Source organism: Xenopus laevis, chromosome 2L, assembly GCF_017654675.1.
Source record: "Xenopus laevis strain J_2021 chromosome 2L, Xenopus_laevis_v10.1, whole genome shotgun sequence".
NCBI classification, from domain to species: Eukaryota; Metazoa; Chordata; class Amphibia; order Anura; family Pipidae; genus Xenopus; species Xenopus laevis.
The window spans coordinates 179,504,364-179,517,643 of NC_054373.1; the positions used below are offsets into that span (position 1 = coordinate 179,504,364).

The 13,280-nt window shown below is 43.4% G+C and overlaps 1 protein-coding gene across 1 annotated transcript; it reads left to right on the top strand.

The window, feature by feature from the left end:
* The first annotated feature begins 2,240 nt into the window (after positions 1-2,240).
* On the top strand, positions 2,241-12,750 carry LOC108707587 (E3 ubiquitin/ISG15 ligase TRIM25). Its single transcript, XM_041582729.1, has 2 exons — positions 2,241-2,345; positions 10,890-12,750. Exons 1-2 carry the CDS (start codon positions 2,297-2,299, stop codon positions 12,518-12,520), a joined length of 1,680 nt encoding a protein of 559 aa, XP_041438663.1. The 5' UTR covers positions 2,241-2,296; the 3' UTR covers positions 12,521-12,750.
* Positions 12,751-13,280: the final 530 nt, after the last annotated feature.

Genomic DNA, 13,280 nt, shown 5'->3' on the forward strand with positions numbered 1-13,280 from the left:
AGTAGTTACGCCACTGGAGGCGTAATGTAAAAAAAAAAAAAAAAAACCTTTCTGAAATCAGTTTGAATCTGCTCATGTTTAATCATTACCAACATTAGACATTAGATCAAATGGTTTATTTTTTAAAAATGAAGCGTGAAAGCACCACTTGCTGCATAGGCTTAAAGGGCAATTCCTATGTGACCTATAACTAATAAACCCTGTACTATCTTTTGCCATTTTCTCCCTTGCCCAAAATTCATCAAACCCTTTCTTGGAGCAAATTGCAGGGCTGCAGATACCAATATAAGAAGTATATAATATAGTGTAGTATTTTTCTTAATTTTGAACACACCAGATTGTGACCTGTACTGTACCTCTCCCCTGTATTTAATTATCCTTGTTGACCAGGTAAGTATAAAAAAGTGGAAAATGAGCCATAAATAAACAAAACTAAGACTTAAAGAAGGTATGTAATACCTTCTATGTACTGTATTCTTAAACCAGCAGATCTGGGGGTACAGCTGACTGCACGTTGGGTACATGGCAGTTAATTTATGGGGATATCTGGGCTATTAAATCCGCTATTAATGTTAGGTAGTGTACCTTCCATCAGTCCCATGTTATATAAATAATAACTAAGGCAAATACCTGGTTCCAGAATAAATAAATTATCAGTCAAATGTATGATAATATCAGCACATTCTTTAGTTAAATCTCCTATTTTCACTTCAAACCTAAGTGATTCCATCCTCATCTCTTGGACTCTGTGGGTCGGGTTGGTGTCTGATCCAAACATGGCTGCAGGAGACACATAATTAGATGTGTTAGAAAAACCACAGTTCCCTCCCTCCTCATTGGCCTGATGTTTTCAGCATGTCCTAATAGTCTGTGAGTGCGATAAGTCTATGATCTAATTTCGGCTGCCAATTCATCCCCTCCAAATAGAATTAGTAGCATAGTAAAACATGTTTGGGGGGATACAAACCAACCAAGGCAAGTTTAAAAAATCCCATTCGGGTGAGGACCATGCCAGCTTGTTCATATAGACCTATCCTGATGGCACTGCTATGCTTAGGGCTGTCTAACTGGAAGTACATGGGCTGGGTATGACCCTCCAAAGGGATTTATGACCCCTTCTCTGCTAAGGAGTTCCCTTTGTTATACAACATGGAAACATTTGGGAAGCACTGTTAAAGTTATGCCCAGCTGCTTTACTGATTAACATTGGGATTAACATTGGGATTAAATACAGTGGGTCATGCAGGTGTGAAGCTGAGTTTTATAAGAGGCAGAGGGATAAAAGTAGTGCTGATTCATTATAAAAGGCTGAGGATATAGGTGACAAGTCTGGGAGAGATGCCCCAATGGAAGGCAAAACACATCCCAGGACCACTTTGTTTTACATCATCATCCTCAAAATTCCCAAGAAATGAACTCCATGATGTACTTACTGTACCACCAACGCCACTCACCTGAACCTTTTCTTACCTTTTCCTCCCACAGACACAGACTGACAACTGGATTCACAGTATTCTGTCCTTTTTGTTACTTCACTAGAAAGCCCCTTAAAATACACACAAACAGCTGTAATTCAACCAGATACAAATAATTAAACAACAACCAGAAAATCCAATGGCCAGGTTGATTCCCTACCAAGAGAGGGGAAATGAGTACTTACTTTTGCATATTGAATATTTGTTGTCATGTCTCCAGCATAAGCTTCTACCATGCTAACATATTCCATACCTCCCAACTGTCCCTTTTTCGGAGGGACAGTCCCTCTTTTGACAGCTCAACCCGCAGTCCCTCATTTGTACTGGAAAGTCCCTATTTTCTCTGCACTGAACAGCCAGAAAAAGAAACAAAGTTTCTAACTTAATTGGCTTTTGGCAGAGAGCACAGAACCGCTAACAGGTGCAAATAAGATACTTTGTAACAATTTTGAGACACAAAAAAACAGTTTAGATAAGGAGAAATATTTTCAAACTTTCATAACCTGCCAAATTTGGTAAAACGAACATGGTAATTAGGGGTGTGGCCACAAAAATGGGTGTGGTCAAAAAATTTCGGTGCGCTACATGCGAAAATATTTTTTGTCCCTCTTTTTACTTCCAAAATGTTGGGAGGTATGATATTCTACAATTCATTTGCTCGGAGCTCCCTCCTATGGACACTTTCTGTAAGTGCACAAGATCACTTATTCTTCACCCCATAGTGCTTACAGCAGTATTCTGAACTGATTAGGCTACCGTACTGCCACCATGTGACCTAATGCAATGCCTTGTGGGAGCCAGGACTCCATTTTACACCATCCATGCTGCTGAAAAGACACAGTTTGCATCTCCCTTATGATAGAATCGCTGGTAAGCTAAATAGTTGCACCAAGCACCTTTACAACTGCCAGCACCCCCCAGAGACATTGCTGCATAGATATTTCATGCCAGCTAACATTTTGATGTTGTATGTATATGCATATGTGTTTGTTTGCATGTTTTTGATAGTTCATTGCAAAACGTACTTATTATATTTTCTGTTATTGTATTACAGTTTCACCTCTTATTCCACTTGCTTATCCAGTAAAATCTGGAGACTCCAAGCTTAGTCTCTGTATTGGATTGTGGGTAGGGTTGCCACCTTTTTTAAAAAATTTTACCGGCTGCTGGGGGGCGGGGACACAAAGGGGAGGACCGTGACATCAAAAGGGGCGGGTCATGATGTCAAAAGGGGTGGGGCCCCGCCAAGGACGATTGAAGAAGTAAAGAAAAGGTATGTTCCAGGGGATTGGGGGACAGGCCGAGGGCTCCTTTTAATTATATTACAAATTTACCGGCAGCTACATTACATTTGTAATACCGGCCCCGGCCTTGGCAGGTATTTTACCGGCCAGGCCGGTAAAATACCGGCCGGGTGGCAACCCTAATTGTGGGAAGGTTTAGCTGCATGTCAAACTACACACTGCCCCAGGGTAATACGTAGCGAGGACAGAACATTTGTTGTAAAATTCAATCCCACCTTGGTTGTTGCCATTTGTCCATCTGACCTTGTTGGTGTTTTGTTGCTTTTGGAATGTTCGGCTTTATTGTCAGTAGAAGATGTGTCCAACACATTATCCCCAAATTCAGCCCTGATGGCCGCAACTGTATCATCAGCAGAATCAACTAGATGAATTCTTGTAACATTCTCAGCCCTTTCTGGGCTTTCCACATACTGCCTGAGCGACTCCCCAATGCATTGCACAGAGATATTCACAGGGAAGCCAGACATGTGGGAGCCAACAGCTGGGATACCAATGGAACAGCAGCCAGTTCTAAGCACCTGGTTATTGCTCTCTGGAGCAGTCGTCTGCATTCAGTTTGTGAGTTTGGATCCCACTGGGGACTCACAGTGTGTAGAACCTGTTTGTATGGCAGATAACCAGCACCAGACGTTAATCTCTCTTCTGTTTCTATAATATGATCACATTCTGCTTGGAGTTTGGGCCCTGCAGCCTTATTTAGGAACAACGACAGCCCCTCAGTGAGCCGCAGATCTTTATTGACTTCATTAACTACAACATCAACAAGGTGACGGGTCAGGTCGTCCTTATAGACTACAATGGTCACTCCTACTGGCAAGTCTGAGAGATTCCATGAGATCCTCTTGACCAGGACCGGGCCAGCCCCAACAGGCGCCCTAAGCAGCTATACTGGGCCTGCGCATGCGCGAACCGGTACTTTTGTGTGCATGCACAAATTGATGCTCGTGTGCACCACCGTGCGCGCATGTGCGTAAACGCAAATTGCCGTGCGAATACAAGGGGAGACATGCGACCGGACATGGGGTAGGCGACAGAGCAGGCACGTGCCTGGCACCCCCCAGCTTTGCGCCCTAGGCACGTGCCTACTCTGCCTACCCCTAGTTCCGGCCCTGCTCTTGACTAGTAGTTAGAATGTTTTCTTTGTCCTCCTCTAAGTGAAATCAGCACTGAAACGTATTTATCTCTTCACTAAAATACATTTCTTCTTTCTCTCTGTTAAACTTCTTAGCTCTAGACTTATTAATGTGAAGCACTTCTAAGTATAATGATGACAACACCCTTTGGATACGATAGGCTGCCTCTTTTACATATCTGCTACCTCACATCTCTGAGCTATTCGACCAACTCAGAGGGGCAAAGATTTTCACTAAATTGGATCTCCGAGGAGCGTAAAACCTAATCCGCATCCGAGAGGGGGATGAATAGAATACGGCATTCAACACCAGAGATGGGCACTATGAGTACCTGGTAATGCCCTTCGGCCTCTGCAATGCCCCCGCCGTCTTCCAAGAATTTGTGAATGACATCTTCAGAGATCGTTTGGGGCAATCCGTTGTCATGTACTTGGACGACATTCACAAGGGAGGAAAACCTAATGCCTGGCCCTCTCATACTCTGGAAGCCCTCCAGTCCTTGAAAGATTTGTTTGCTTCTGCTCCTGTCCTTCGACATCCTGACCTCTTGCAACCCTTCTTCATTGAAGTAGATGCATCAGACGTCAGGGCTGGTGCCATCCTCTTTCAGAGACAAGTCGCATATGTGAAACTTCACCCTTGTGCTTATTTCTCTAAAAAGTTCTCTTCTGCAGAGCAAAATTACGACATGGGGAATCGTGAGCTTTTGGAAGTGAAACTTGCACTCGAGGAGTGGCGACATTTCCTGGAGGGGGCCCCTCACCCGTGACCATGTACACCGATCACAAAAACCTAAAGTTCAGACTCACAAGAAACTGAATCCCTGTTGCTATGGAAGGATATGAAAGACTTTGTGGCGGCCTGTGTCATCTGTGCCTTGTCTAAATCCAGCCACTCTCACCCTACCGAGCTATTACAACCTCTGCCCATTACTTCTCATCCTTGGACTCATTTGGCTATGGACTTTATTGTCAAATTACTATCTTCCAAGGGGAACACCGTGATATGGGTGGTTATTGATCGCTTTAACAAGATGGCGCACTTATACCTCTTCGTAAACTTCCCTCTGCAATTGAACTCTCTCAATTGTTCATTCAATACATCTTCTGACTCCATGGCTTTTCAGTGAAGATTGTATCTGACAGAGGTTCCCAGTTTGTGTCCAAGTTCTGGAGCTCTTTGTGTAAAAACCTGGGTATCGCTCTTTAATTCTCCTCTGCCTATCACCCTCAATTCAACAGAGCAGCTGAGAGAGTAAACCAATTCCTGAGAAGTCATGTATCCCTCTGTCAGGACGATTGGACCGATCTACTTTCCTGGGCGGCCATGCCTCCACTGGAAGATTGCCCTTCTTGACTGTGTATGGACAACATCCTCAAGCTTTCCCTCAGGACTTCCTCTTGTCTGATGTTCCAGCAGCCGATGATCATGCAGCCCACATGTCGACCATTTGGTTGGCTACCAAAACCAACTTAGAGAAAAGTTCCTTGTCCCACAAAAAGTATGCTGATCAAGGATGGAGGTCTTCTCCCTTATATAAAGTTGGGAACAAAGTGTGGCTCTCTACGAGGAACATTCAACTCAAGATTCCTTCCCCCAAATTGGGTCCAAAATTTGTTGGTCCATACTCCATGGTGGAGATTGTTAATCCTGTGACTGTCAGATTCAGCTTCCCCCTAAAATGCGAATCCCTAATGTGTTCCATGTGTCTTTGGTAAAACCGGGCCATCGATAATCGCTTGTCTTCAGGACAATCTCCTCCTTCAGCTATCTCCATGGACGGTCAACAGGAATACGAGGTAGAGAATATTTTGGATTCAAGAAGATCTAGAGGGTCTCTGCAGTTCCTGATCCAATGAACGGGTTTCGGTCCCGAAGAATGCTGTTGGATTAAACAGGCTGATGTTCACGCTCCCCATCTGGTACGGGAATTCTACAAGCAGTCACAAAGAAACCACGAGATGGTGGTCCAGTGGCCCCCCTTGGAGAAGGGGGTACTGTCAGGAGCGCCCAATAGCGCTCCCGTCTCAGGTGGCACCGTGTCCAAGATGGTGGCGCCCATGAACCACATGGGCCGACGCTGGCGTCACAATGCCGGCGTGATGACCTCATGCGCCCGGGCGCTAAATTCAGAATAAAATGATGCCAAGACGCCAGTTCGATGCCCGATTGTAGGTTTTGTTTTGAACTTTCCTGGGTGCTTGATAAATCCTCTTATATTGATTCCTGGACCTTTGACCCTGCCTGAACCTTGACTTTGATATTATTCTGCCCGCCTTTTGGATTTTTGCCTGGACTTTGATTATGATTTTGCCACTTTAACCCCTAAAGCTTCCTCCTTGGTCCTGACTACTCCCGCTGGGAGCCGATAGGCCCCCTGACAGAATGGAAGGGATCAGTTATGGGGAAAGGCAAGTTGGGATTGGTTGCACTGGAGAAGAGACAGTTAAGGGGGATATTATCACTATATATAAATATATAAGGGGGTATGATCACTATATATAAATATATAAGGGACAGTAATGAAATAGAGAAATACAGAGAGGAGCGACTAAGCTGGTAAAGGGAATGGAAGGGATCAGTTATGGGGAAAGGCAAGTTGGGATTGGTTGCACTGGAGAAGAGACAGTTAAGGGGGATATTATCACTATATATAAATATATAAGGAGGTATGATCACTATATATAAATATATAAGGGACAGTAATGAAATAGAGAAATACAGAGAGGAGCGACTAAGCTGGTAAAGGGAATGGAAGGGATCAGTTATGGGGAAAGGCAAGTTGGGATTGGTTACACTGGAAAAGAGGAGATACAACCCTCCAAAATAAAATATGAATGGAATGCTTTGCAAATCACTTAAAATCCATAATTAGTTGCAAATAGTAATGACAGCACATCAGATGTTTAAATTGAGAAATGTTATTCAGTATGTAGTAGAGATTCTTGAAAATGTTTCACTCTCATCCAAGCATCTTCTTCAGTTCAATTCCCAGTCATTTAACCCCTTTAGGGTAGTAAAGTCACAGACATCCAATCAAAATGGATCCATTGACCATAGGACTAAACTCCACAGGAGATTTTGTAGGATGTGTCAGATCAACAAAACACTTCCTACAAATCTTTTTAAACTTCGCAAAAATAATCTTACTTTCTTTCTAACCTCCTCAGCGGGAACATTTTCTTTTTCCAATCCCAACATATTAATTTAAGGCATCAATCTCATAGTCCACTGACCAATCAGCAATCTCCTTTTCTGTCTTATGCTTCTAAGTCCTACACATCTTTTTTCCTCTAGTTAGGGGCAGGGCCGCCATTAGAAATCACAGGGCCCAGTACAACGAAATTATGCCCCAGAGAATATTTTTTTTTAAAAAATTGGTGACAGGGGCCTGTAAAGTATTAAAATAATACATTGATGGCTAGGGCTTTAAAAAAATTTAAAAAAAAAAACACATTGATGTTCAGTAATACTGAACTCGTGGCTTCGGGACAAGTTTGGATCTTTTTGTCACTTCGGATCTATTCGCAACTTCAGGAAGTCAAGTTTGGCTCTTTTCATCACTTCGGGACTTCGGCAGATCGGCTCTTTTTGTCACTTCGTGACTTGGTCAGTTTGGGAGTTCGGCTTTTTGGAAGGGGACTTACGAAGAGGTGGCACGGGTCTGGTTCAGTTTTACTCCCTGTGCCCCCCTGATGGCAGCCCTGGTTAGGGGTTTGGGCTCTTCAGAACTGACAGACAGACTAAATTGCCAAATGCACAGAAGATTTCTTTTCCCTGGCCAATTCCAAGTCATACCCCAGTCCTTCCATAAGGACTCTCCAAAAGCTTTATAAGTCCACCCCCAATCTGGTGTTGTTGTGTCCTTCACAACATTTTTTGCTCCCTTTGGAAGCATTTTTTTCTTTTTAGCCTTGGGAAACCATTAGGGCATCCTAGGGACTGGGGCTTTGGTCCTTGAGATCTTTTATCCCCTAAGCACATTGGTACTTCATTGGTATGGCGTCTTCACTGTTTCATCATATGGATCAGATAGACATGGTGTTACTGTGTATCACTGGTTTATCCTTGATCCATGTGCCCTCCTGGCCTGATTATAGCTTGTCCTGTGGCAAGTGCTCTGTCCCTTTATCCGTGTGCCTTACTGAAAAAGTGTGATTTTTGTGGATGGGAGGTGACAGTTAAATAAGGTTAATCTATTTTTCAGAGGTTTCAGTTTGAGGTAATGGGACCCAAACTTCTGTTTGGAGTGGGGTAAGCAGACATTGCTGTGCTGAAGAATATTGAGTTAGTGGCCTGAGCCTTATGGCCTCCTCTGTTTTCCCTAATATTGAAGTATAAAAAAAATTTTCTGGAGGAATTCAGGTTTCAGAGCCAGCCACTTCCCTCTCAAGACTTTCCTAAGGTTGAGGTGATTTACAACGAAAAAAAAAAACGAATTGTCTGTATATGCTGGGAGCAGTCTAAGGGCTCTTTCTCATGAGCGTTTTTACCTGCGCTCCCCTGCGTTCCGTTTTTCGGCGTTCAGCCGCAGGGGAGCGCAGGAATAGACGCATTTCATTTATTCAAATGGGGCTGTACTCACACAGGCGCATGTAGGCGCCAAACGCAGGTTGAGACGCAACATGCTGCATTTTTCCTGCGTTCGGCGCCTACATGCGCCTGTGTGAGTACAGCCCCATTTGAAAAAATGAAATGCGTCTATTCCTGCGCTCCCCTGCGGCTGAACGGCGAAAAACGGATCGCAGGTAAAAACGCTCATGAGTAAGAGCCCTAATGGCAGTCAGTGTAGACAGCAGCTGTAGATAATCAAGCAGTTACTCTAGAGGTCAGTGTTCAGGTACAAGTAATGAGTAAGTAGGTTCCCTCCCATTCCCTTCCTTAGCAGCTCAGAGTAAAGCTCAGAAGTATCAGGTAGGATTTTCTGTGTTACAATTGTGTCCTGTTACTGTACAGGTTTGTTAGTTTTAAACATTTACGTCTTTCTCTGCTTTTTGGAGTCTAACTAGTATAAAAAAACCTAATGTAATGTTGTCTTAAGTTGTCTCACACTGTTCAGCCAGTGTATGTGTGTATTGGGATACTGGCTAGCTGGGAAATTGGCAACCAGACAGACTGGGCTAATGACTCCTTAGCAGAGGTCTCTCAGTCTGGTATAATGTAGTAGCCTGAATGTATAAGCTGAAACATTCCAGTGGTTCTGGAGCGGCTAATGTAATAATTAAATATAATGTACAGGTTATACATTTCTTTGATTCTGGCAATGGTTAATACAACAAACAAACTGAATGTATATGCCTGAAACATTTCAGTGGCTTTGGACCTGTATAAGTTAAATATAAATATACATGTTATTTAGGCACCAGGTAATATAACAACCAGACTGAAGGTAAGGGGCCGATTCACTAACTTCGAGTGAAGGATTCGAAGTTAAAAAACTTCGCATTTCGAAGTTTTTTTTTTGGGCTACTTCAACCATCAAATGGGCTACTTCGACCCTCGACTACGACTATCGAAGGATTCGAAGTAAAAATCGTTCGACTATTCGACCATTCGATAGTCGAAGTACTGTCTCTTTAAAAAAAACTTTGACCCTCTAGTTCGCCATCTAAAAGCTACCGAAGTCAATGTTAGCCTATGGGTCCCCATAGGCTTGGCTAACTTTTTTTGATCTAAGGATATTCCTTCGATCGTGGGATTTAAATCCTTCGAATCGTTCGATTCGAAGGATTTAATCTTTCGTTCGAACTATCTGAGCTAAATCCTTCGACTTCGAAATTCGAAGTCGAAGGATTTTAGTTCCTAGTCGAATATCGAGGGTTAATTAACCCTCGATATTCGACCCTTAGCGAATCGGCCCCTAAGTGTTAAATATTTCAGTGATTTGGTGTCTTCGAGGTTGAAAGCATTATCCATGACATTATGATATTTATGTATTCAGCCTCCATTGAAGTCAATGGGAGTCAATTAATTTGGCGAGTGACAATTTTTATACGCGTGACTATTTTGTCCGAATGTATCTTTAATGCACACGACTATTCTCACACGTGACTGGGGTTTTTTTTGTCACGGCGGATTTTTCACGCCAAATTTTTGCAGCAGTTTGGCTGCAAAATGCGGAAATTCAATGCAAATTCGTGCCTGGCAAATTTATTCGCCCATCACTATTTGTAACATACACCACTAGGGGCCCTGTATCATGTGTGTTTTATACAATATTCAAATCATGTTATAAGCAAGGATTTCTCTTGGGAACAAGCTATTTGTGTATCATTTATTTACTTAATGTAGCAGCTAAGTCTTTTAAGGAAACGGTAATACCAAAAAAAGGAAAGTGTTTTAAAGTTATGAAAATGTAATGTAGTGTTGCCCTCAGTGGTAAAACAGATGTTTGCTTCAGAAACACTGCTATAGTTTATATAAACAAGCTGCTGTGTAGCCATGGGGGCAGCCATTCAAGCACAGGATACACAGTAGATAACAGATAAGTACTACTATAGTTTATATAAACAAGCTGCTGTGTAGCCATGGGGGCAGCCATTCAAGCACAGGATACACAGTAGATAACAGATAAGTACTACTATAGTTTATATAAACAAGCTGCTGTGTAGCCATGGGGGCAGCCATTCAAGCACAGGATACACAGTAGATAACAGATAAGTACTACTATAGTTTATATAAACAAGCTGCTGTGTAGCCATGGGGGCAGCCATTCAAGCACAGGATACACAGTAGATAACAGATAAGTACTACTATAGTTTATATAAACAAGCTGCTATGTAGCCATGGGGGCAGCCATTCAAGCACAGGATACACAGTAGGTGAAGTTTACTTTTAAAAACTGTTAATTTTAATTAGAAGTAATATTGTGTGGGAAAGTATTCTGCCCTCTAAGGGTTAATATCTCAGTAAGTGAGAGAGCTTCCATACATGCAAACAGAAAGACTTTCACTTTCATTTCCTTTTCCTGATTTCAGAGATGGCGACTGCAGATCTGAGAGACGAGCTGAGCTGCTCCATCTGTCTGATCCTTTATACTGACCCTGTAACGCTGCCGTGTGGGCACAACTTCTGCCAGGGCTGTATTGGGAGAACATGGGACACCCAGAAGGGGTCTGGGGCTTATTCCTGCCCTGAATGCAGAGAGGAGTATAAGGAGCGCCCTGCCCTGCCCAGGAACAGAACTCTGGGGAACATAGCCGAGAGATTCCGTCCAACTGAGACACAACTGGGGGAGAGTGAGATCTTCTGCACCTACTGTGTCCTCTCTCCTGAACCTGCTACTAAATCCTGTCTCCTGTGTGAGGCTTCTCTGTGTGATACCCACCTGAGGGGGCACAGCCAATCACAGAAGCACATCTTAACTGCCCCCACAAGTTCTTTTGGGGAAAGGAAATGCCCCCAGCATGATGAACTCCTCAATTATTACTGCCATGAGGAAACCATCTGTGTTTGTCTGTACTGTTCTGGGTTTGGGGATCACAAGGATCACAATGTGGAACCTATAAAAGAAGCGTTTGAGAAGAAAAAGAACCAGTTAATAAAAGTTCTGCAGAAACTGCCCAAAAAGAGAGAAGAAACTGAGAGACGAGTGCAGAGACTGCAGGAGCGCAGGAGACAAGTGGCAGAAAAAGCAGCCGGTGAGACAGAGAGAGTCACTGCCCTGTTTAGAGACATCAGGGAACAGCTGGAAGCCCTAGAGAAGCGACTCCTGAGAGACATCTCCAGCCAGAAAGAGAAGCTCTCACTCCCTTTCACTGATCTCATTCACCAGCTGGAAATAAAGAAGGAAAAGCAGGGGAAGAAGATGCAACACATTGAGGAGCTGTGCAGCATGGCAGATCCATTCTCTCTGTTAAAGAAACTGGAATCAGAAGAGGCTGATATTTGGGAAGCCGACTGCAGAGATATTGGGGGCAGAGAGAGCGATGATGGGATGCTCCATGATGCCAATGATCTGGATGAGGTTCTGATTACGGGCACATTATACAGGGGCTTAGGAGATATAGCAACAAGAATAAAGACAGAATTAGGGAATGAGTCAATAATCATGGATACAAACACAGCTCATAGGGACTTGACAATATCAATTGATGCTAAAACTGTGTCCTATTCAAAATTAAAAGAAAAATCCATTTGCTTCATCACATTACAGACATTTCAGACTTGTACTCAGGTATTAAGCACCAGAAGTTTCCACTCGGGGCGACGTTACTGGGATGTAGATTGCAGTAAAGCAGGGAACTTGCGGGTAGGGGTGGCCTATCCCAGTATAGAGAGGAGAGGAGACAATTCACTGATTGGGAATAATAACAAGTCCTGGGTGCTGGTGACTCACAGAAGAACCATTAGGAATTTCAGATATGAATATTCAATTGCAATGGCACATGATACAAAAGAAACCAATTTATCTTGCCCAGACAGATCTGGGCCCATTAAGCAAATCCGAGTGTTTTTGGACTATGAGGCCGGACGTCTGTCCTTCTATGAGCTGAGTGAGCCAATCAGACACTTACACACCTTCATTGCCAAATTCACTGAACCCCTCCATGCTGCATTCTGGGTAGGGGATGGCAGTGTGACTATTGCTGAGCTTATCAGGGGGTGACATTGATAAATGTGCAGGTCTGTTTCACACGGGCGAGTCCATTTCTTCATCTATTATTCTCTCTCTGTATCTCAGTTATATGAACAAGGGACTGGCAGCTTAACTATCAATTGCCCCTGTGTATATTTGCCCCCGTGCCCCTTCCAACCCATAGAGAGATTTGCACAAGTTGCTCCCAATGCTCAACCTACGTCTTAATGAAGTGAAACAAAAATAAAAAGTGCCTTAAAGAGAAGCTGACACCAAAAAAACTTCTTTTAAAAAAATGATTCTTCATTTGAAGTTACCTATATGTCATGCTGACTGTTTTCTCCTTAAAGCTTTCTTTCACTTAATAAACCCAGTTCTGCATCCGACTGTGGCAGCCAGACTCCTGCTTCCTGTCAGAATGTGAGCTTGATGATGTCACAAAGGGGGCGGAGCTTCCCCCTCCTCTCCGCTATATCTCTCTGGCGTCTGTGAACCATGTGTGCTTTAGTAACTGATTTGCTAAGTACTGTAACTTGGTCATCATTTATATAGTTTCTTTATTATTATATAATGAAGTATAAATGCATATTCATTCTCTTTCTCACAGTGTCACACTGTTTCGGTGACTTGCGGCTGCCGCTGCGGAACTGTTATGTCCTCCTCCTCCTGGGGCTTCTCCGATCCAGCCGGCAAGACTGTGGCAGCAGCTGAGGCCAAACACAGGCCCCTGTCCTGGAGTCGGAAGGGCTCTCCTCCTGACGGGCGAGTTTTGGCGCAGAGAAGATGCGCA